This window comes from Bos indicus, chromosome 3 (assembly GCF_029378745.1).
Source record: "Bos indicus isolate NIAB-ARS_2022 breed Sahiwal x Tharparkar chromosome 3, NIAB-ARS_B.indTharparkar_mat_pri_1.0, whole genome shotgun sequence".
Classification (NCBI taxonomy): Eukaryota; Metazoa; Chordata; class Mammalia; order Artiodactyla; family Bovidae; genus Bos; species Bos indicus.
Genome location: NC_091762.1, coordinates 15,540,498 through 15,563,381, shown reverse-complemented (window position 1 = coordinate 15,563,381; position 22,884 = coordinate 15,540,498). Strand labels below are relative to the sequence as shown.

Sequence of the window (22,884 nt, the reverse complement as noted above, 5' to 3'; positions counted from 1 at the left end):
GAAATAGATCAATTAAGAGGCAAGGAGAGAGGGTGGTGACTAGGGCTAGGTAGCTGGTGAGACATGGAAGAGTTTAGGGTAAGACTGGACATGCCAGATGAGAAATAAGAAATGAGGGTAATTCCTATGCTTATGGAAAGTGCAGGGGGTGAGTGGTGGTGCCACGTATTAAGAGAAGAATGTTTGGAGAGGAACAGGCACAAGGGTTGGGAATCAAGAGTTCCATTGTGGCCATGTTGAGTCTGAGACACCCATGAAATATCCAAGGAGAGATGTCACATTGGAGGTTGGAGCTCATGGAGAGGTAAAGGAGAGAATTATCCATGAACACATAGATGGCAGTGAAAGCCATGGATCTTGTAGGGCTACCTACAGACAAAGTGGAGGTAGAGAAAAGAAGAGGGCCAAGGGGAGAGCCCTAGGGCTCTCCAGTGTTAATCAGCTAGGCAGAGGTGTGAATGCTGACAAATGATACCATGACAGCAAAGGAGGAGGAAATATAGAAGAGTATGATGTCTCTGGGCTTCCCTGGTGGCTCAGTGGTAAAGAATCTGCCTGTCAATGCAGGAGACTCAGGTTCCATCCCGGGTTTGGGAAGATCCCCTGGAGAAGCAAATGGCAACCCACTCCAGTATTCTTGCCTGTGAAGTCCCATGGACAGAGGAGCCTGGTGGGCTACAGTCCATGGGGGTCTCAAGAGTCAAACACAGATTAGCAACTAAACAACAACAATGTGATGTCTTTAAAGACAAGAAAGGGGAAAATTCAAGAGAAAAGATGCTGATTACGTGGGTTAAATGCTTCTTAGAGGTCAAGTGAAATGCATGCAAGCAGAGAAACGGCCACTGGGTCTGATACTTCTTTTGGTTACCGAAAAATCTGTTTCAAGAGCAGTGCCTAGGGAGAGGGAGGGGAAGGAGCCTGATGGGCGAGGAGAGAATGGATGTTTGAGTAGAAGGAAGGAAGAGAAAAAATGTTTGGCTATGAAAAGGGGAAGAGATACTGTGTGGTAGCTGGAAATAGATATTGGTGTCTTGAGAGTTTTCATAACGAAGAGAGATGCTAGCACAAATCTCAATGGTGATAAAGAATGATCCAGAAGAGAAGGGAAAAACTGAAATTTATTGAACGCTTAGTGTGTTAAGAGCTTTACAAACTTTCGTCCTCACAATGTTCTATGGATCAGGCAGTTGAGGTTAAATAACTTGCCCAAGGTCATGCAGTTAGAAGTGGTAGAGCTGAGAGGCCAGCCTGATTTTTCTGACCCTTCATGCCTCACCACCCCATTGCACAGGCATACAGCCCCCTATGCTTAAACAACCGGGACATGCCTGTGCCCTGGCCACAACCCCTGGTGAATCAGAGTTACTGTCACGCTGGAGGAACTGGACTTTATTTTCCTCCTCCAGCACCGGAAGCACAGGCATGCCCCCCAGAACCTGAACACCCATGCAGCACAGGACAGGAACTCTCCCAGGTCAGACGGCGGAGGCAAGCAGCAGGAGCCCCTAGAGGTAGGAGGGAAATGGATACTTCTGGGACTGTTCAGCAGGTTTCTCTGTGCGTCAGCCAGTGCAAGAGGTGCTGAGGGCTACTGTGGCCCCAGCATTCATCTGGATCTGTTCAGTGTTGGAGGACACCTGGGTCAGAGCCCAGTCTCCCGGCTGCCCCCATTGAGGCTGAGGCTGTGGGGACGGGTAGCACGCTCCAGCCTGCGGCCGGACAGGAGACGCCTCAGGGAGGAGCCGGAGCTCAGGTCGCCGCAGCTGCGAAGGTGGAGGCTCTCTTGGCCTGGCCGGCCCCAGGGGCTCCGGGGCACCTAGATGGGGCCACAGGAGAGAGCATCAGTGTGGCCCCTAACTCGAAGTTCCAGGCTTTCCTGGGTGTCTTCCTTGGCTCCCCTGACTCTACCTGTTTATGCCCATGGGCTCCATTCCCATTGGGATCTGGGGCCTTCCTGGACATCTGGAGGAAACGGGTGACCAGGCCCCGGCCTGGCCAGCTGCCCTTCAGGTCCCCCAGGGAGTGGGCTGGTGCAGGGCCCGAGGGCAGGGGGACCTTCTGGAAGGTGGGCACAGGGCGCCGCTTCTCTGCTGAGCGGGCACGGAGCAACTTGGGGGAAGGGCAATGGGCTAGACGGAAGAGGCAGGCTTCAGAGCAGAGCCCTGGAGAGAGAGAGAGGGAGAGTGGGTGGAATGGGAGGTGCAGAAAAGGCCAGGCAGCACTGCCCTATCCCCCACCCCCTGGGCACCAACAATGTGCCTAACCTGTATCTGCAGAGGAAACGGAAGCAGCTTCTTCCTCAAGCACTTTGGTATAAAGGTCCCTGAATTCAGCTGAAGAAGAGGGGAGAGAAACACAGACGGAGTTGCGAGTGCGCTGTAGACACCCCCACCCATCTCACCGCCCTCCTGAGAACCCAAGCCCAGCTCCTACAGCCCACTCCCAACCAAGGGGGCATTGTTACTGCCCATGTCTGCCAGCAACTAGATGGAACAATCCACCAAATCAGGGACTAAGGTGCCATCACTCTCTGCTGCATCCTCCCCAGTCCCTGGCACATAATGGTAATGACAAGCATGTTCTGTGCCAGGGCGGAAGCATCTGACCTGCATCTCTCCTCAGTAACGCCACAGTATGTACAGTGAGGTGCTGTTATTATACCCATTTTACAGGTGAGAAACCGAGGCTGGAAGGAGTAGGTAACCCAAGCTGGGGCCTGTGAGACTGGGTTCGAACAACCAAATCCTCTTTTTTTAACCACTAAGCTACTGACTGGTGTGTTTTTCACAGGTGACATAAGTGTCTGATGCAGGTGTGAACCAGAATTTCTGCCTCCTCAGAAACCCCAGTAATGTCCCAAATCCTGGCGGGCATCATTGGCCCTCTCACTCCCAGTGCCTACCCTTTCCTGAACCTTGTGGGGGCTCACCAGTGTTGCTGGAGGTGGTGATGCCTGGGTCACTGTGGGACCGTGGCAGCAGCAGCGGTGGTGGGGGAGCCGGGTGAGGAGGCCGGTGCCCCGGTGGGGTGAGGGAACCTGAGCTATCGCTGAAGCGGCGGGCCGGGGCTCGGGGGGAAGGGGCCGCAGCTGGCCGGCTGCCTCCCCGGGGGACCCGCCGCCTCAGCTCGGGGAAGCAGGGTCCCACCCAAGGCGGCCAGCCCTCCAGCCGGTGGCAGCTGCGGGCCGCTGTGGGGGCACCCAGTGAGGGTGGGGCTTCGGGGGCAGAGCAGGAATAGGAGCGGGCTGCCCTTGGGGGCCGCCGGGGAAGGGGGCTGTCCTCGAAGGGGCCCCGAAGGCCGCAGTCCAGGCTGAGGCAGTAGCCAGCGCGGCTGCGCTGAATAGAGCGGAAGAGCACGTAGTCAACGGAGCGCACGGAGCCCTGCAACTCCAGCAGGCACGAGTCCTCCGATGGGCTGGAGCCCCCCGGGAGGTCGCCAATGGCAGACAGCACCAGAGACCCGCTGTCCATGGACACTGTGGGCAGTAGGGGCGGCTGGGTAGCATCAGCCTGGCCAGGCGAGGCAGCGCCTCTTTCCTCAGGGCAAGCCCTTTGGGGGCCAGCCTGCCTCCAGTGTTACCTCAGAGGAGACCACTAAGTCCAGGATTCCAGGAAAACCCAACCCTCGCTTGTCACTCAACCACCAACTCCGTCTAATTTCTGCCCTGCCCCCCACCAGCTCAGCTATCCCAGGCGTCCGTCTTGGTCCACCCTCCCCACTTTCTGCTCACCGTCTACAATGGAGGCCACTCGCTCGCAGATGCAGGAGCCATCATGCAGCTGAGGATCAAACAGAGTGGCCTGCAGAAGACACAAGGGTCAAGCATCCAGCCCTGCACACCGACATGGCCACCCCATAGGCTTGACAGAGCTCTGGAGACCTAGATTCCAGTCCAGCTTTGTCACTTGGTCCAAGTCACTTTATGTGGGCCTCAGTTTCCACGTCTGTAAAATGGAAATAATTGTTCTTACCCCACCCACCTCACTACCTTCTCAGGCAGATCAAAGAGACAGTGGATGTTCTAGTGCTTTAGATCACGAGAACTAGTATTATCTTTATCCAGTACCAGCAGCTCACTCAGATTTTCAGGCTCTATCTTGGACTCCCCAGCCTGCACCAAGCCCTGCTCTCACCTGACTGTCTCCTCGTAGCCCCATGACGGCCTCATAAGAAGGGGGGCAATCAGTAGGGTATAAGGGCACTGGGCTGTCCATGGAGCCATTGTAGGTGATGCTGGCAGAAGGAGGGAAAGGGTCAAAGCCTGGAAAAGAACTATTCTGAAAAGATCCCTCCCCACCAATCTGGCCCCAGCCCCAGTCTCCTTCCTTAGCTCCCCCAATAGGACTCTGCTTGGCCTCACCTCTGCGCATCTGTTTCTGAGCTGCAGGTATACTCGGGGGGGTAGTACGGTGGCGGGGGCACGGGTGGTACAAATTCCTCCAGGTCCAGCATGGTGTGCAGGAGAGGGTCTGGGGGCGAGGAGGTACAGCCCAGAGGCCCCAAAGGGCCTGAGACTGAGCGTTCAGGCGCCAACTGCTGGGGAGCAAGCAGGTCAGCAAGCTTGGATTCTGGGAACACAGCTCCTTGATTCCCACATTCCTTTCTCCTCTACATTTTCTGACCCTGCCCCCTCCAAGAAGCTCAGTTCTGGCCCCTTCCTTTGCCAGAACAGGTTCCTCTTCTAACTGCCCCAGCTGAGGACCTTCACCTCTTACCCTGCCTATCTAGAAACTCCTCCTCTTAATGGACTCTTCTGCACCCAGAATCACTCTCTGTTCTGTCCCCACCAGCCCATCAACCCGTTATCCCTGCCCCCATCTAAGACCTTCTGGACTCTGCCCAACTTTTAGTCCCATTCTCCAATGCCCTGGGGCTGACATCACACATTTCTGTTACTCCCAGTGATTCCCCTTCTCACCCTCCCTCTTAAATATTCCTACAGTCAACATGCCTATTAGGTGAGCCACAGCCCCTGGTGCTCAAAAGCCAGAGCTGCAGCCATTCCCTCCCCCCAAGACCAGTCCCAGCACACAAACACCCCTGCCCCCAGCCTACCTTCTTGGCCTTGACCCCAGCTTCCCACTCACCGTGTGCACAAGGTCCAGGGAGAAGATCTGGATGCAGCAGACAATGGCAGAGAGGGTACAGATTATGGCGGCACAGATGGTGAGCCCACAGACGCTGAAGAGTAAGTTCTGGGGAAGGCGAGAGAGAGGAATGTGAGAGGAGCCTAGGGTGCAGTAAGTCCCACATATTCAGGGCCTGTGAGGACTCAGGAGGAGACACAAGAGTGCGAGCCAGAGCCAGGAAGATGGTGGGAGGGAAAGGAATGGTGGAGATGGGGTGCATGCTCACCTTGAGGGCCCCTCGGGCTTCATCACAGGTGGAGTTAAGAGCAATTTTCAGTTCCTGCCCCGACTCTGGACAGGGCCTAAGAAGACGAACAGAGGGGCAGCACACGCAGACCTTCCCATCCTGAGTGAGAGTGGAGAGAGTGAGGCAGGCTGAGCCCGGACAAGCCGAGCTGTTCCACACACCTCCCCCAACTAGCACACTCAGGCTTTCCCTCCTCAGATCTCACCAAGTTGCATTCTTGGAAGTCTCGGGCCAGCTGAGCGTTTTTACAGGAGAGAACAGAGCCGGCCATGCTGAGCATGACACAGAGCACCGAAAGCAAGGAGAAGAAGGAGATCTGGGGAAAAGAGGGCATAGACTCAGGGCTGAGACCCCCAAAATACCCTCTACCACAAAGGGAGCCACTCTCAAGCACAGGCTTTTATGCCTGGTCAACATGAATGGAAGGGTCAGTTCCCTTCTTGGGGACATAAATGGGCATCCCCTCAGGTGCTAGGCACCTGCCTCCCAGTGGGCATCAGACCCTGGCACCTACCACTAGAGTGAACGGCCGCTTCCAAGACACGATGCCAACAACCCCGGAAAACGCCAGCTGGGGATAAAGCGGGCACAGGCTCAGCATGAAGGGGAGGCACCTGGGTGAGCCCCGCACCACAGGGTGTACCCAGCTCTGTAAGGAGTAAGAGGACCAGGAGAGGCCAGGATTTGGACTGGCAGCTGGTGTTGAGGGGTGGGGCCCAAGGAGCCTCCCCCACCCAACAACTGTGCACCCAACTCACCGAGAACCCAGCCCAAGACGGGCAGGATCTCTTGACGCTCTCAGTGGTGGTGATGGAGGAGGCCACCATGCTGAAGGTGACCACCAGGACGCCCAGGAGCACCTGAGCCAGCCCCAGCGTGAGCAGGGCCTGTAGCCAGGGTCGGTGGAGGCGGAGGTGTGTAAGGCCCCGAGTGCTGGGCCGGCTAGTCAGCGAGCGGCTGGAATCGCTAGGCGAGGGCATCATGCCTGCCGCCCGGTTGCCTGAGCCTTGCTCGGCACCCCCTGGCGCTTGGGAGCATCTCAGAGGTGCCCAAGGCCTCGTCCTTCCTCCTCTCCACCCCCCTCCCTCTAGAGCCCACCCCCTGGCTGGGTCCCCTGAGGCATGGCCCAGGGACTCCAGCTGGGGGGGAGTCCAAGGGGGAGGCCTCACGGAGGGGCCGCGGAGTGCTCCCTCCCCACCACGGGTACTGGACGGGCACCGTGCCCGTTACGGCGATGAGGACGCGGGGGCACCGGCTCATCGCATCTCCCTAGGGAAGAGGGGCGCCGAAAAGAGCCGGTCCGGGAGTGAAGAGAGGGAGACGTTCCAGAACCGGGAAGGGTGGGAGGGTAAAAGGCGAGAAGGATGGGAAAGAAGTCTAGAGAAGAGGGTCGGGTCGGCGTGGGGTGACTCTAGAGGCGCGGTCGGTGTGCCTTCAGAGTGTCCAGTTGGATCCGAGGCCGCCTGGTGGGGAGAGGCTGCGGCGCCACCGTCTCCAGGGTCGCCAGCCCCACTCCCCTTCCCACCATGCTCCTGCTCCCCTAGCTCAGGCTGCAGCAGGTCCAGGACTGGAGACGGGGGATGGGGGATGAGATGGTGCGGGAGGAGGGGCGTGGTACGAGGGCGAGCGCGGTGCACCCCGGGAGTTGTAGTCCCAGTCGGAGACCCTGGGGGGAGAGGGAGGGGGAGAGGAAGGGGGAGGGACAGAGAGGGATGGGGCGGACGGCCGGGCGAGCTGCCCGCCCCCGCTGGTCTGGCGCGGAGCTCCGGCCCCGCAGGGCCCGAGCTAAAGCTTTCGGCCGCCTACTTGGGCCCCGCCCAGCCTCTCACGCCCCTCGGCCGCTGCGTTCCCAGCAGAGGTAGCGGCTCTTTCTTAAAGGAGAAAGTCATTAAAGGAGCGGGGTGGAGAGCGGAGTTCCCTAGCAGCTCCGCGATTCCACGCCCAACCGGGGACTTCCCTCCCACTTCCTGCGCCAGCCAGTGGGCTCTGCTGTCCCGCCGCCACAGCTCTCCATTTACACTAAGGCCAGGTCCGACCTTCCCTCCAGAGTCCACAATTCAGCTTCCACTCCAGTCGCCTCCACTTTATCTTCTGTAAGACCTGATACTGCTAAGTTGCTTCAGTCGTGTCCGACTCTGTGCGACCCCATAGACGGCAGCCCACCAGGCTCCCCCGTCACTGGGATTCTCTAGGCAAGAGTACTGGAGTGGGTTGCCATTTCCTTCTCCAGTGCATGAAAGTGAAAAGTGAAAGTGAAGTCGCTCAGTCGTGCCGGACTCTGTAAGCCCTAGTTCCCATTAAAATTCCAGAAACGGCCATTTGTGTTCCAGTTCCATTTTCTTTTTATTTAAATAACCGAAGCAACAGCCTTGGCACAGCAGAGGGAAGCGGGTCGGGTGTGTAGTTGTGGCAGCAGTGTGGCCTGATCAAGGGGTGGGAGGGAAGCAGTGACTGGGTCACGGTGGGCTCCCCACACCCTTAAGTCAGGTTCAGCAGTCATGGTTGTATGATTGGGGGTACTATAGTGGAGACATCAAACAGTGATGTCTCAAAGTCCCAGAGACCTCAGGGATGGGGGCTAGTCGCCTCCCTCAGTGGAAGGGCCAGGGCATCCCAGTTAGGGGTCACGGGGCCCGGAAGGCATTTTCTGCAGCCCCAGCGGCTGCATTGGCAGCTGCGGTTCGCACCGCAGGGTTGGAGAAGACACCAGCTGCAAACTCTTGCTGGGCCTTCTGAAAGCTGGCACCTGTGCGGCGATACAAAGAGTGGATCTGCAAGTAGAAAGCACAGACTTTACAGCATGTTCCAGCCACTGTTAATCCCACTCCAATCTAATACCATCACGACCACTCACCAGCCTGTAGCTCTAGCTTTTCCTTCCTGGCTCCCTACCAACACACACGCACACATACCCTACAACCCCCCACCCCCGCCCTCCGCCGCTCAGGTCCATTAGCTGAGAATCCTTCCATCTGCCTGGCCCTCCCCAGTTGCTCCTGAATGTTCCAGTCAAGTCCCCAGGGACACGTGATATCACTCTCCAGGCCCCACCTACAGCCCCTCACCCGCTTCAGCATAACAATTCCCAGCACAGCAATGCCAGTGAAGAACAGGGCAACCAGCAGCATGAGTACAGCTACAGCTGTGTTGACCTTCAGCACCACCAGGGCAGAGATCCAGCCACTGTAAGGAGGAGAAAATACACGGAAGTGAGGAGAACTGTTCAGTTAGGTCCCAGTCCTTCCAGCTTCTCCACTGGTCCCGTCTTCATCAAACCAGGGGCCGTTTCCCTGTGGGTCTGGCAACTTGCCATGCACTACAGTCCCAAACTAGTTTAATCTCAGCTTCTGAACCATCCTAGCTCTCCAAGCTCTTCCAGACATCCTCACTCCAAACAGACCTTTCTGTTGAGGATGCTTCCTCTTCAACATGTGTAAACATGTCTCCTCCAGGAAGCCTCCTCAGACTGAGCATGTCCAGCCAGCTTTCCCTTAATCTGTCTGTCGACAGTACTGTCTGAGCTCTCTATCATGGAGGGTGTCCTGTACCCCTATTAAACCAGCATCTCCCAAGGATTAAAACCACAGTTCCTTTTTCTGAACAACTCCAGTACCCAATGCTGACTTGATCAGAAAGAGTGGGAGGAAGGGGTTAGCGTAAATTGCAGTCTCACAGACCTGAACCCCCAACCTGGGATGCCAATGGCCTGGAGGACAAACAGAACATCCTGGACGAAGAAAATGAAGAAGAAAACGAAGAAATTGAATGAACTGTCACTCCTGCAAAGAGAAAAGAATGGGAAGTGTAGGCAAAGAATCAGGGTTGTAGGAGCAGAAAGGGGCCCCTCCAAGTCCCCTCCCTGCCATCATCCCCACTGCCCCTTCTTACCGGAAAGCCTTGTACATGGGGCGATACCAGCAGACGAAGGAGCAGGGAGTGAAGAGGAGGATCCAGAGGATAGAGAGCCCAAAGCCTGAGCCATTGCTGGTCTCCACACAGAAGCTGGCCAGGCAGGCAAGAAAATTCAAAAGAAGAGCCAGAGTGCTACCTAAGGGTCAGAGGGACAGGATGATGGGTCAGTGAGAGCTCCTTCTCCGAGAAACCCACCCCACAACCCTCACCGAATGCGGCAGAGTAGGGAAAGGAAAGCAGCTTCCACCTTCACAGGATCCTCAACAGGGGAGACAACCAGCAAATCTCAACTATGTGTCATCCCATTTGCAAAGACTTTTAAAAGGATCCAGAATACATTTATGCATATGGACAAGGAGAAGGGGGAGAGAGCAAGAACGTACATTTACTAGAAGACTGGAGAATAAGTTCTGAGTACTGTAAAAGGAGTAATCCGGAAAATGCCAGAGAAATGAGCCTTCAATGATACTTCATTCAAAGTATCTAGTTCTGGGCGAGTGAGCTCCAGGAAAAGGAATGATGTACAACTTACTGCCCATACTTTTCTTTCAAAAAGGTTTCTGACTACTCACACATCCAGAGGTAGTACATGGTGGATACTGTCTTCTGAAATTCTTGGGGGATCTCCATGGAGATGTCCTGGAAAAAGCAGGGCTGAACCGGGCAAAAAGAAGGTAGAGGAGGCCAATTGTTCTGTCGAGCTGTAAGGCACAAAAAGAGCAGGAGGGTCCCACTAGTAAGACAGAGACCAACAAATCACTCCCCCTTCCTTTTACCCCTGGATTTTCTATTTCCAATTCGAGAGTTCAGGAAGACAAGAGCAAATAGGAAAAATTATATTAGTAGTGTTTATTATGACTTTTGTTTACTATGGCTTATAACTTCTAACCACTATGCCCAGGATTTGGGCATCTATATAACTATATAGTTATCTATGTAACTTTAACCTCACAACAATCCTGTTAAACAGGTACAAACATTATTCTCATTTTACAAGTAAGGAACCTGAGGCACTCAAGATTAAGTAACTTGCCTAAGAGCTCATCCTTAATAAGCCACTGCACCCAAATTCAAACTCTGCAATCTGGCTCCAGTGCCCATGCTCTGAGCTCCTTTTTTGAGACTTCAAAGCTGTCAGATGCCCTCCGCAACCCCATCAAGGATCCACTTACTAGCTGTGCTGCCCAGGGCAGCATGCTGGAGTTCTCGCTCCCTTCGGTCCAACTCCTCTGCCTTTCGGTTGAGCTCCTCCTGTTTCTTTAGCAGCTCAGCTGTGGCTGCTGCAGTTGAAGCCTGCCCAGTAAGAGCAGCTGGAAATGTGAGTCCTGAACCACAGGGATGCCCTCTCCCCATACCCCTACCTATACGCCCCCCTACCTGGGTGCTGTAGGAGCCATAGTTCTTGGGTTCTGTGGGGCTGAGTTTTCTTGAGGACTGCAAGGGTGGAGCTGAGGGTGGAGCTATCGGAACAGGGGCAGGAGGCTCATAGCTTGCTGGTGGCTGTTGAGTTTGGAAAAGACCTTAAGCGTCATCTAGTCCCCCATAACACAGGAGGCTAGAGTCTACTTGAATACCTTTAGACCTAAAACTCATTACCTAAAGTGGCAGCCCTTCCCCCAATTAGAAAGCTAATTATTGTGTTTATATCATAGAACTCTCTAATAACTTCCAGCTACCCTCACATCAAGTTCCTTAGCCAAGATTCAAAGCACTCATCTACGAAATCAACCTCCTTAAACTTTTAAAAAACTCTTACATTTTTATATTCCAGTGAGACAACCAGGTCTAGTTTTCTTCATCCCTTGCTTTCTAATTGTGTACCTAAGCATACTTTGTTTTCTCAACTCCAACCAAGCCCATCCCTTTTCATCTTTAAAAAAGCCTCCCCAGACAGGGTCTTCATCAGGCCCTGATAGAATCCAGGTAATCCCAAGACTGACATTTAGAACTCAAACTGAGATCTCTGGCCTTGATGTCTTTAGATGGGTTAGGCATCCCATGGCAGACTGGCCTCTTCCAGGGAGCCAAGATCACGGTGCTTCTTCCTTCTTTTGCGTGCAGAAACGTCCCCTGGACCTCAACACAGTGGCCTTGTTGGCATACCCTACCCTTCCCGGGCTTCCTGTGCTCTCCAGAATCTCACCTCCCGGGTCTCAAAAGGGTTGTAGACGTCAAGAGTAGCATAGTGCGTGCTGGGTCGATGCTGGATCACAGCTGGGTCCTGTGGGCAGAGAACTGCGGCTCAGTTGGCACCTGGTGCCTCTGCGGGAACTCATAGGGGCCTCTTCTCAATTGCTGTGGCTCCAAGAACTGCAGCTTGGGGCCACGCTGTTGTCCCAATATATCTGCCCCCAACCTTTCACCCCACACTACCAGTACCAGCGCCTTAAGGGGCAGGGCCCGCCCCCCAAGGATGCTCACTGGTTTGGAGTCGTCGTCACACCCACGTGGCGGCCCTTTCTCGGATCAAATGTCACGAACAGGAATACAAGTTAGCCCGACCCTCTAGAACCGAGAAACCACCCCAGCCGCCTAAAAGAGGCCGGCGCAAGTCACCTGAAAGGGGTTGTCAAGCTCGCCGGGCTCGGCGAAAGGGTTTCCACCGTCTCTGCCTTGAGCCATGTTTGCAACTTCGGCTTGGGCCGCCCCCTGCCCTCCACGCCCCTGCCGCGGCAGTGGCGGCGGCAGCGGCTCTCAGAGCTCCCTCCGCTCCGCTCTTCTCGGTCCGCCCCGCTTCCCCGTGCACGGATTGGTTGTACCGACCGGAAGGGTCACAAGGATCCCCGCAGCAGCAGCGAGTTGCGCCTGCGTCTCGAATAAAGGAAAAGAAGGAAGTACCCCACGTGACATCTCTAACTCTGTCTCAGTAGCCAAGTACCGCCCCTTCCCGACGTAACTTCCTTCGATTAACGAACTACACATCCCAGTAGGCCTCGCGTTAGAATCGCGATCCGTCCTAGCCTTCGCAAGAGAAGTATGATGGGAGTCCTCAGACCGGTGGTGGCGGTATCCCAGGAGCCCAGTTCAGGAAGTTTTTTATCTGCATTTCTGACCCTACCCTGGGGCCCAGCTATACTAACCGAACCTCTTTCCCAAACCTCATTATTCCAGATCAAATATGTGCTAACTTTACAACCCTTTCTTACAGTCAAATGTTACCCACCCATCGCTCAGATAAACTGGTAGCCTGAGGTTAATTTTGAAGGGTAAGATGGGACTCCCTTCGTTGCCAATCTAATCATCCCACCACCCCAGCACCTCCAAACCTCAAACTCCAGGGATGGGGGTCGGGTGAAGCACATCATTTTATTTCACAAAGACTGTACAAAATTCCTTATAAAACATGGTGTAGATGCCTTCTGGTTACCTCATTCTGCCCAGATCCAACTCAGCTGTTGAAGGGGCAGGTGAGGGTGGGAAGAGTGTGAGATGGAATAGCATTATGTACAAGGCAGGGGTTGAAGCGGTGGTACAAGTTCTTTCATATTTACACTATTTCACATATTCACAGGTACATAGGGAGCCAGGAGGAAGGAGTGAGCTCCGGCTCTGTTCTCTTGTATAAAAAAGCACCAGTGTCCTGGACTGGACACCCACTGCTGTTAAGAGACACAGGGGTGCCCAGGGACAGATCGTCACCGACTGATATCTCGACTGGAGTCCCATAACTTGGCGTTAGGTGGCTCAGCCCGAAGGCGGGCGAAGAAAGGGTGTTGAAGGGCTTCGCCCAAGGTCAGCCGCTTGGCAGGTTCATACTCTAGCATGCTTTCAATCAGATCGAAGAGCTGGTGGTGTTCCTCTGCCTCTGAGGTCAAATACCGCTGGTGGTGGAGGGCAGGAAAAAGGTGAGGCACGGTGCCTTGTAAGCCCCGCCTTCTTCAAGGCCCTAGCTTTCAATCCTCAAGGACCAAGGCTCTGCTCGTGACCATATGATGCTACTTGACTAGGACCACACCAGGGCCATTTCTGATGTTACAGCTCAACCTGCCTTCCCACTAGCACAATTATTCCGTCATACTCTCTGAAAGTTCTACTTATTTTTATCCTTGACAACTTCATGAATCTTCTTTAGCTCAATAAAATGTAAGCTCTTCAAAGGCAGTTTATTTTCTCTGGTTGGCTCAAGAAATAAATGGCTGTCTAACCTCATTCCTTCCATAAAACCACTCCCTTTCTCTCCTATCAACAAAAGATGTCTTCTTTCAGTTTTCCTCCCCTTGTTTCCTAACTCTTTGCTTGTGAAAGGCATTCCAGGGGCAAAACACCTTAAGAAGGAAGGGACCTCTGGGTGGTGGGCACTATTCACTCCCAGTCCGGCTCACCCGAAGTGGTTTGCAGTTTTCTCGAACGTAGCGCCCAGCTGATGTGTTCTCATCCCAATCCAGGCGACCCCGATAAAAATATTTCTGCTTCCTAGAGGGGAAGGGGGAAGTTAAGGAATCAGGAGGTTCCTCTTGTTATGGGATTTCTCCCATCTGAAAGTAGCTGAGGGCAAGCCAGGTGTTGAAGACAAAAGAAAACGTGATAGAGACCAATTCTGTGGCGAGAAAAGGAGAAGGGTTACATTCCTCCCACTCCAGGTTCACCTTGTCTTTCGGATCATCCGGGAAGGGATGGGACCCAAGATCCTTTCCATCATGGCTAGATGCTCTCTGTTGTCATGGGTCTGGGAAACAAAGACAGAACTGAGCAAGGGACTGAGAAGGGATACTGGGGTCTAGCTGTTAGGAAGCTAAACAATGTGGAGGAATGAGCAGGCAGATTCTCAGCAGAGAAGGAAATCAGGTAGAAGAACGCCTGGTGGTCTCATAAGACACCCAACCACTTACTTGGAAGAGGGTGAAGCCAACATAGTATTCGAAGATGATACAGCCTATACTCCACACATCACAAGGCTGAGACCAGCCCAACTCTAGGTAAGGATGGGAAGGAAAGGTATTATGAGGCTCGGGGCCCCCCTCACCACCATACCACCTCACATACTTGGACAAGATTGTCCTTCCCCCTCTTACCAAGAATGACCTCTGGCGCTCGATAATGGCGGGTGGAGACAATGGTACTATGGTGCTCATGGTCGAAGGTGGCACTGCCAAAGTCTACTACCCGCACAGCTGTGCTCTTCACACTGCGCTCATCCCGCTTCTAGGAGGCAAAGCAGGAAAAACATGAACCTCTGCACCGAGACTGAGAGAAAAAACAGACCAAGATTCTGCTGCTATTCTCTAAAGTGCTTCTGAGCCTTTTATTAAAAAACCAACTCTGACCTCCTGCCTGCTCCCACACATGTCTTCTGCTTTTATAGCCTCCCCCATATCCATCAGATTACTTTAGGAATGGGGGAGAAAGAGGATTTAGGAGTAACTATAGAATAGCATGCATCTGAAGAGTATACCTAAGTGACTGGTATACAGTTTTTCGATAATATATAGCAGATAGCAAAGTGAGGAACAGCTTCCTTAGCTGAGATCCCCTTGATCTCCAGTTAGTAGAGCTGAGCTTTCCTTACAGAAAAGAAACCAAACCAAGAACCTTGTAAGCATTTTCATTATACAGGAAAGTTAACTGAAGTTCTGCTTCCAAATTCTCTTTGAATCTAAATCTTAAATCTTTCCCTTTCCATCTATTTTGGTATTCCGTTTTTTTCAGAGCCAGAGCAGAAAGTGTGGGAGAAAAAAGTAAAAGGGAGGACAAAAAGGGCTAAGAAAAAGGCAAAGTGGCGATGGCCGCCTGAGCGCACTGGCCAAGGGACAGACCCTGTCCACCTTACCTTCTCTAGGTTGTAGGTGAGCTCATAGTCCGAATTCACAAACAGAATATTTTCAGGCTTGAGGTCCGTATGTGTCAGCTTGTTATCATGGAGGACTGCAGAGGAGAAGGCCAGGTCAGGGTTGGTCCAGGTGGCCAGAATTACCTACTACCAGCTGACCCCAAGCTTGGTCACCTAGCTCAAAGCTGGTGAGGAGGCAGGTCCGGAAGCACTTGGCTGCTTTCTGCTCTACTTCCAAATGAAATGCCTAGTCTAACAAACTCTACGCTTATTAACATAGTTATATATATATTTCTCAAGCAATGTATAAAGATGGTTTGCTATGGTTTTTTCCTTCCCCTGGTCACACCTCGTGATATGCAGGGATCTTACTTCCCTAACCAAGGGCTGAACCCTGCAACAGAGCGTGGAGTCTTAACCAGTGGACTATCACAGAAGTCCCCATGAGTTATATCTTTGTGCTTTAACGTGTGTCTATCTGACTCCTGTGAATTTACTTCTGTGAAACTGTATTATTCTGATGACTGAGGAGGATGTATGTACTAGTCTGAATTCTCAACCTGGAGCCTTGGCTACCCCCTGCTCCCAGGTGGCTTGCTGAGAGCAGAGGGCACCTCAACTCCAGATGAATGCAAACCTCTAGCTCGAGGACTCTGTCTGTCTCCTTGTGCTTAGTGCCTGACTGACTTTCCCAAAGGGGAGCGAAGAAGAAGAGAGGTAATTAAGAGCTCTGACTTCAAATGCTTTCTTTTCTAGCTCCTGCTAGGTTGAACGTGGAGGAGAAGCCATCAGTGATGACAACAGTGAAGGAGTTAAGTCAGAAGAGGAAGAGATGCCAACACGACAGTGAATAGAAGAACTGCAGATTATCGAGTCGACTGTTTAGGGGCTTCACCAGTGTACAACTGAGACCAGAGAGGTCCAGTGGAGGAAGGGCTGCCCCGAGTCCGCCCCGGCCCACCCCACTCACACTTGACGGCCTGGCACAGCTGGAAGGCCATGTGGCGCACTTGGTGGATGGGGTAGGGCAGGTAGTTGTTGTCTTTGAGGAAATCGAAGGTGCTAAGGCCCAGAAGCTCAAAGGAGATACACATGTGGCCATGGTAGTCAAACCAGTCAAACATCTGGACACAGAGGCTGGGAAAAGAGATGGAAGGGGGATGTCTGATGAGCTCCCATCTGTCCACCACCCCTCCAACAAAGAAGGACTACTGCTGCTGACTGCACATACTTGGATAAAAACATGCCAGCTATTATCACCAAGAAAATTCAGTTCAACTACAGAATGGCCTTTCTGGCAGACCCAGGAAGAGAAGTACTACTTGACAAACTTCAAACCATTTTCCTGCAACATTTCAAATAGTTAAACAGGAGCTGCTGAGTGCCAGGCTCCAGTGTGGACCCTGAATTGTCAAACTGCCACTCCATCAACACGACCCCAGCTCCCGCTCTTGAAATTCACTCACCATCAGCCATCTCTGGGCCCATGTTTACACCTACTTATGTCTTTCAGTAATCCTCTTAAATTTTACATTATGCAATGTGTGTGAACAGAAAGACTACACATAAACACCTGCAACTTCATCAGCATAGTTCTATTAAAATTTAAAGTACTTTTTTGATGAAAAATGTTGATTCTCAGTCTTAGGGCCATTTCCAGGGCACATTCCTACAAAGGTCATCCTGAGTTGGAGTTCAACTGCAGAGCAATCTAACTGTCCTCAGAACAAGGGGAATGGATTACAGAATGTCACAGACCCTCCCTTCCTGCCCCTCCTTCCTTCCTTTCAGTAACAGTAATGTTCTACTACTCTACGATGATGAACAGAAGATGAGACAGTCTACAACTCCTCTGCCTGTCTAGTCCATGTTGGGAAGGTTTTCCCGTCTTGAGGTGTAGCCTCTCAGATGCCCCACATATTCCAGCACCGCTTACTTCTTGTTGTCAGGGTCCTTCTCATTGATTTTCTCCAGCACATTGATTTCTAGGCGAGCTGCTTCCTTGTACTTTTCCACATTTTTAATGATCTTCAGGGCAACCCGAGCCCCACCCCTACAGGATGGCAGGAAAGGCTTTTGCTGGAATCTCAAGAATATCTAAGAATGAACAGGGCTGCCTGGGGATTAAGAAATCCTATCTTTGGCTCATTAACCAAAAAAAGCCCCAGATAACCCTCACTACCTCTTTATGGCTAGCAGGTGTGGAGTCTGGAATGGGCTGACATTTACCTGCGATGGTCAACACACTGTACAACTCGGCCGAAGGTCCCCTCTCCCAAGGTGCTTACAATTTCATCTGAAATGAAAAAAGCAGGGTGGGGGAGAAGGGGGGAAGAAAGGGTGGGGAATGAGTTCAGTTTGAAGAAAAAAGGGCACAGCAATCTGGGGTGAGGAGATGAAGGAAGGGGGAACAGATACAGATGGTCACAGGGGAAGAAAACCCCTGCGTGATTCCCACCACCTTTAACCCAGGGGCCATGAGAGCTGGGAGTGGACAGCAGAGGTCAATTCTCAACAGCAACTCAAACCACCCAGATAAACAACACCACTGAGAAAAGGCAAAAGAGGCTGTGGCTTGGGTTGGCTCAGGACGTTAGGATGGCTATGGGACCATTACAGGCTATAGGATTGTTACGATTTGGCTTGTACATCGCTCTTGTAGCCAGTCCCCGACGTGGTAGATGAGGTGGCCCTCAGCGTCGTCCTCTACACTCTTGGCTCTCCGGCTGCTGTGCTGCTGTCGGGGGGCGGGGGGGGTCGGAGCAAGCCAGGTGTCGGAGCGGGGGCCGGAGGGAGGCGGGGTGGGTGGTGGAGGGGTCACCGGTCACAGGCGCCCAGCCAGGGGGGACAGACAATGATGGGGGACAGTGGAAGGGAACACGTCAGATGCAGTAAGGCGGATCGGGGTGAGAAGAGAGAGCGGCGCGCAATCCCAAGTCCCCAAACCCAAAATGGGAACGGGGAGAGGCACGGGCAGAGCGGAGAAGTGGTGTTGTTGCCAATGTCACCCACAACCCCATGCTCTACACGGTGCCCTTCCAGGCAGGCACAGGTCTCCCCTTGCTCCCACCCAAGCCCACCTGCTGAGGGGGCCAGAGTCCAGGGCTTGGGGGAAAAAGGCTGTTCAAAAGCAAGGTCCCCATTAGAAAATGGAGGCCTCTCGGGGGTGGAAGAGCTGCTCCCAACACAATAAGCCCAGCATGCCAGGGAGGGCACGGGGATTCACAAATGCTCTGTGCCCATTCACCTCCGAAGCAGATTCAGGGCCCTCCAAGAGCTGGAGAGCTTCCAAGCGAGCACCTCAGTGTTCATGCCCCAATGTTCCTCACTTACCGGGGTCCCAGAGGGCTGAAGAAGAGTGGGGAGAGGAAGGGCCTGGGCTAGCACTCACCGAAGATGAACGGCTGAATGTCCGGCTGCGCCGTCTCCGCCGTCGGTGCTTCCTACGGCTGCTGCGCTGGCTGCGGTAACTGCTGTTCTCCCGATGGTACTCATAGGAATGCCGGTAGTCTGTGTCATAGTAGGCTTCTCCCCGATCTCGGCTGTAGTCGTTGCGCCTGTAGCTGCCACAGTATCGCCGGTCATACGCCCTCCGATCGGATGAACGATCATCATAGCTGCTGTTGGACAACACACATCCTAATTAGGTGCATCTGTTCAGGTCACAGTCCTTGCCATACCATTTAACGAGGTCCCCCCTCACTGAGGAAAAGCAGTACCGTGAGAAAAGTAGTTCTCACACACTCAAGCCACTCTGAGAGGAACAAGAGCCAGGGCAGTGAAGTAACTAAGCACAGAGGATGATCCCCACATCTGCACATCACCGTAACCTCTAAAAAGACATCTGCGGGACAACTCCTCCTGAGGGCCTCCTCCTCTCCTCCAGAGATGTAATGGCATGAAGAGCTGTTTCTTTCTCAAGCCATTTCTGACTGACATGCAGCTTTGCTCCAAACAATCCTTAACCCATCCCTTCCACTGAACATGTGGCTGACTTATTAAAACCATGGAGACCTAACTCTGTTTTATCTATTAACTGATAAGTCATCTCAAGTTCCTAGTCCTTTGCATTTGCTTTCCCTTTGCCTACAACACTTCTCTTGTCATTCAGGCAAGCTTAGATGCCACGTTCTCTGGGAAGTTTTCCCTGATTTATACATCTTGCCCCACTGCAATCAAACCTGCTGGAGGCTTCCTTAGCCCCTTTCAAACATACTTCCTCTACGATAACATTCTTAACACCACAGTGTAAATGGGTTAAGCATCACGTAATATTAACTACTTAGGTTGAAACTGATAAATCTTTGTTGAATAAACAAATAAGTGAGTGGGTCTAATTTGAGTTTTTCTTCCTGAAGCCTCACCTTCGGGAACGGACATGGTAACTGTCTTCCCGTCGGCGCCGCCGCGTACGGTCACTGCTGCTTGACCAGGAGCGGCTTCTTCGTCGCTTATGCTTTCGGCTCCGATAATGCTCGTGGTAACTCCCTCTGCTGCCTCTCTCAGAAGAGTGGTACCTTCGAGGATGAGGCATCTGTAAGGATAGGGAAAGGAGAAATAGTAGGGGCAGGATCTGAGTTTTCCGAAATCCCCTCCAAGGACTGGCTGCCCTAGAAATGCTGTTTTCTGTTCTTCAATTCCAACTTTTTTTTTTTTTTTTAAACCACTCACAACTCCTCAGTCTTCCTCTGGGCTTACAATTTCTCCTTGATAAAGTAGTATACTAACTCTGGTTGAAAACTTTAGGAATCTTCCTCCTACTCAGCTCATTGCTCTGTTCTGATCTTCCTCAAACAGGGTCTCATGATGACACTCAGGTCTGGGCCACAGCTCATTACAGGTGAGACTGTGCAACTCACGAAGACTGCAACAATTCATCCTTGGCTGGTATCTAGGGTAGATCTGTGGCATTCTGAGTTCCTCACAACTCAAAGAGAATATGATTTACTATACAATATTATCACAAATGTTTTACAATTACTCAAAGTGTAGATTATCTCCCCAAATAGGCCATCCATGTCCTGAGGGCAGGAATCCAGTTTCCCAGGTTTCCAGGTATAGTTGTGTAAACCAAATATAAGTAAGTTTCAGGAATCTGGGTTTGGCCCTTTGAACTATCTCAATCATTTCTCACATCACTGGCCAAATCTCCCATAGTCTTAATACAATACAGGAGGCTCCAGGCTGCAGTCAGCTTCACATCCAGCCTCCCCTCTTTTGTGCTTACTAAGTACAGAATAACTGATGTTTAATTAATACCAGCACCAGTAAACTAAGTTGGCCACCTTTCAGTGATTGGATTGAAATGGCATGATGCACAAACTCTTTTTTTTTCCTTCAAGGAAAGAATCAGAGAGAAGTCAGTCAAAATCAGGGAAGATGAGACTAGGAGGACAGAATGAGATAAATCCAAAGATAGCAGGGACAGAAGTCTTCTTGGGTGGGTGGGGGTTTTTCAGCATTAGGTGCAGAAAAGGCTTAAGAGGCTCCAACATCTGGCTCCCATTTTGAGCTACTTCTCAAATTGAGGAGGAGGGTGGCATTCGATTCATTCTTGGCCCAATAGTGCTTAAGACAACCAAGAAGATGCAAACACACTATTCTAACAGGTAATCCAAGTGTGCTTAGGACAGCCACACAAATGTCATCTTATCACATACACACTGCCACCAAAGTTCCTCACAGGCTTTCCTTCTCCCCATCCCCCAAGTATCTCCAGCCTACAACCTTTCTCAACTTCTTTTATCAATTTTTTCCCCTTTCTCACTTAGAAAATCCAGAACTCACTCCTGAAGTCAAACTCTCTCCTTACCCTCCAAGTGACACGACGGTTCTCTGGTCCAACTTTGATATTCTGCTCTTTCTCATCTCTGAAACCACTCCTATTCGCACTCCATCACTCCTTCTCCTACTTTGATCTCTCCCAACTTCCCTACTGGTCTTCCCAAAATACATCTAAGGCAGGTCGACCTTCCACCTCATCTTCCTACACTGCACCTCTGCCACTTTCCAGGTTTCAGCCCCTAGAAATGGGGCTCTAGAATGGGGCTTTTCAGCCCCTCTCCTAATCTCGTCCGGGGCCCTTGCCCCCAGTCCAATCTTCTCTCCGCCCGCCCCACGGTCGCCGCCATCTTTCCGCGCGGCCCCGCGGCCCGCCAGCCCGCGCGCTCACCGTTCTGGCGGCGAGGCCCGTGCGCTTGTCCCACAGGAAGTCCGTGATGGCGGCGGCACTGCGGCCGGAGTCCCGGCACCCCCGCGGCGACGAAGTGCGGCTCCACCCCCCCAACCCGAGACCCTGGGACCTCCCGCCTAGTTCCCGGGCTCCGCTCCAGTCCCTCCCGCCCCGGCTCCGTCCCCGCCCCCAGGATTCGCTTGGCGCCGCTCGCACCGCCCCCGCCCGGGGCCCGATCCCTGCTCGGTCTCCGGCTCTGGCCTCTCCGATCCGCCGCCGCCACCGCGAGCGAGCACGTACGCACGTCCTGCGTCGCTTCCCAGCTACCCCTGGGCTCCGCTCCCCCCCCCCCACCCCAGGGCCGCGCACGCCTGCGCGTCCTCGCGTATCTCGCTGCCGTCGGCCCGTTGGAGCAGAGGAGCTGCTGGGGGCGGAAGTTCATGGGGCGGGGAGAGAGTCGCCGGGGATTACCGGGCAGAGCTGCCCCACCTAGTGTCCTTCCGTTCAGTTCAGTCGCTCAGTCGTTTCCGACTCTTTGCGACCCCATGAATCGCAGCACGCCAGGCCTCTCTGTCCATCACCAACTCCCGGAGTTCACTCAAACTCACGTCCGTCGAGTCAGTGATGCCATCCAGCCATCTCATCCTCTGTCGTCCCCTTCTCCTGCCCCCAACCCCTCCCAGCATCAGAGTCTTTTCCAATGAGTCAACTCTTTGCATGAGGTGGCTAAAGTACTGGAGTTTCAGCTTTAGCATCAGTCCTTCCAATGAACACCCAGGACTGATCTCCTTTAGAATGGACTGGTTGGATCTCCTTGCAGTCCAAGGGACTCTGAAAAGTCTTCTCCAACACCACAGTTCAAAGGCATCAATTCTTCGGCCCACAGCTTTCTTCACAGTCCAACTGTCACATCCATACATGACCACTGGAAAAACCATAGCCTTGACTAGACGAACCTTTGCTGGCAAAGTAATGTCTCTGCTTTTGAATATGCTATCTAGGTTGGTCATAACTTTCCTTCCAAGGAGTAAGTGTCTTTTAATTTAGGCGGTGTCCTTCCGTAGTTTTCCTCAATCTTTTACCTATTTCATGAGACTTCTGTGTCTTGTTTTGTTAGGATTGATAGGTTTGAAGGTTGAAAAGAAGGACTTGTCGTTTACGGGATGTCGCCACTCTGCTAACTTTTTGAGGCTTGTGATGTGGTGTGATTCTCCAGCATAGCCTCTAAATATTCAGTTCTTAAAAAGCAGTTCGACAACCTAACCACAGCAAAGAGGGCTCCCACCTTTCCTCTTGAACAAAAGCTATGCACTTTTGGGAGAGGAGTGGGGCATCGCCGTGGAGGTAAGGTTTGAAAAATGGAGTGATGGAGAATCAAGTGCCAAAGAAGGGAAAATTTGAGAACTTTATGTTATGTACTTACACATAATATATGAGAAGTGTAAATTTACTGAATTAAAAAATAAAAAGGAAAAAGAAGGAGGCATTGAGAAAAACTAGGTGAGTTAAACACGCTATAGGAGGACTTGAGCAATAATAAGGGAAATGATGAAAGTGAAAGAGAAGAGTGAAAAAGCTGGCTTAAAGCTCAACATTCAGAAAACGAAGATCATGACATCTGGTCCCATCACTTCATGGGAAATAGATGGGAAAC

General features: G+C 52.5%; 3 protein-coding genes across 8 annotated transcripts; all 3 read right to left on the bottom strand.

Moving 5' to 3' along the window:
• Nucleotides 1–1,103: 1,103 nt before the first annotated feature.
• On the bottom strand, nucleotides 1,104–7,558 carry ENTREP3 (endosomal transmembrane epsin interactor 3). 2 transcript variants are annotated; one of them, XM_070785108.1, is made up of 12 exons: nucleotides 6,138–7,558; nucleotides 5,894–5,950; nucleotides 5,585–5,695; nucleotides 5,359–5,478; nucleotides 5,091–5,198; nucleotides 4,364–4,539; nucleotides 4,137–4,236; nucleotides 3,734–3,803; nucleotides 2,933–3,478; nucleotides 2,268–2,336; nucleotides 1,912–2,165; nucleotides 1,104–1,819 (listed from the first exon to the last, which is right to left on the bottom strand). In XM_070785108.1, the coding sequence occupies exons 1-12, from the start codon at nucleotides 6,360–6,362 to the stop codon at nucleotides 1,646–1,648; spliced, it is 2,010 nt and encodes a 669-aa protein (XP_070641209.1). In that variant the 5' UTR covers nucleotides 6,363–7,558; the 3' UTR covers nucleotides 1,104–1,645. The 2 variants fall into 2 exon arrangements, with proteins under 2 accessions (XP_070641209.1, XP_070641216.1); XM_070785115.1 differs by having other exon boundaries at nucleotides 4,364–4,536.
• Nucleotides 7,559–7,697: 139 nt separating this feature from the next.
• Nucleotides 7,698–12,124, bottom strand: SCAMP3 (secretory carrier membrane protein 3). Its single transcript, XM_070785154.1, has 9 exons — nucleotides 11,848–12,124; nucleotides 11,435–11,512; nucleotides 10,669–10,791; nucleotides 10,464–10,584; nucleotides 9,864–9,992; nucleotides 9,268–9,427; nucleotides 9,057–9,158; nucleotides 8,445–8,562; nucleotides 7,698–8,150 (listed from the first exon to the last, which is right to left on the bottom strand). Exons 1-9 carry the CDS (start codon nucleotides 11,911–11,913, stop codon nucleotides 8,004–8,006), a joined length of 1,044 nt encoding a protein of 347 aa, XP_070641255.1. The 5' UTR covers nucleotides 11,914–12,124; the 3' UTR covers nucleotides 7,698–8,003.
• A 454-nt stretch (nucleotides 12,125–12,578) lies between these two features.
• Nucleotides 12,579–21,391, bottom strand: CLK2 (CDC like kinase 2). Of its 5 annotated transcripts, none has more exons than XM_070785144.1 (13): nucleotides 21,231–21,391; nucleotides 19,423–19,592; nucleotides 18,450–18,675; nucleotides 17,708–17,792; nucleotides 17,288–17,354; nucleotides 16,995–17,111; nucleotides 16,029–16,195; nucleotides 15,059–15,153; nucleotides 14,304–14,433; nucleotides 14,121–14,203; nucleotides 13,878–13,957; nucleotides 13,614–13,704; nucleotides 12,579–13,112 (listed from the first exon to the last, which is right to left on the bottom strand). In XM_070785144.1, the coding sequence occupies exons 2-13, from the start codon at nucleotides 19,590–19,592 to the stop codon at nucleotides 12,927–12,929; spliced, it is 1,497 nt and encodes a 498-aa protein (XP_070641245.1). In that variant the 5' UTR covers nucleotides 21,231–21,391; the 3' UTR covers nucleotides 12,579–12,926. The 5 variants fall into 5 exon arrangements, with proteins under 5 accessions (XP_070641245.1, XP_070641240.1, XP_070641224.1 ...); XM_070785139.1 differs by having other exon boundaries at nucleotides 17,708–17,795; nucleotides 21,231–21,390; XM_070785123.1 differs by having other exon boundaries at nucleotides 17,708–17,795; nucleotides 18,450–18,678; nucleotides 21,231–21,388.
• Nucleotides 21,392–22,884: the final 1,493 nt, after the last annotated feature.

Excerpts from the sequence above, each read along its gene's own strand:
- SCAMP3 (XM_070785154.1), bottom strand. The coding sequence starts at position 11,913 with ATGGCTCAAGGCAGAGACGGTGGAAACCCTTTCGCCGAGCCCGGCGAG. Across the intron at positions 11,513-11,847 it reads AGCTTGACAACCCCTTTCAG|GACCCAGCTGTGATCCAGCA; the intron begins GTGACTTGCGCC and ends CTCTGCCCACAG. Across the intron at positions 9,428-9,863 it reads CATGTACTACCTCTGGATGT|GTAGCACTCTGGCTCTTCTT; the intron begins GTGAGTAGTCAG and ends TCTGACCCTTAG.
- ENTREP3 (XM_070785108.1), bottom strand. The coding sequence starts at position 6,362 with ATGATGCCCTCGCCTAGCGATTCCAGCCGCTCGCTGACTAGCCGGCCC. Across the intron at positions 5,479-5,584 it reads ACTTCCAAGAATGCAACTTG|GATGGGAAGGTCTGCGTGTG; the intron begins GTGAGATCTGAG and ends ACTCTCACTCAG. Across the intron at positions 2,166-2,267 it reads CGTTTCCTCTGCAGATACAG|GGCTCTGCTCTGAAGCCTGC; the intron begins GTTAGGCACATT and ends CTCTCTCTCCAG.
- CLK2 (XM_070785123.1), bottom strand. The coding sequence starts at position 19,592 with ATGCCTCATCCTCGAAGGTACCACTCTTCTGAGAGAGGCAGCAGAGGG. Across the intron at positions 18,679-19,422 it reads TACCATGTCCGTTCCCGAAG|CAGCTATGATGATCGTTCAT; the intron begins GTGAGGCTTCAG and ends GTTGTCCAACAG. Across the intron at positions 14,204-14,303 it reads AGCGCCAGAGGTCATTCTTG|AGTTGGGCTGGTCTCAGCCT; the intron begins GTAAGAGGGGGA and ends ATCCTTACCTAG.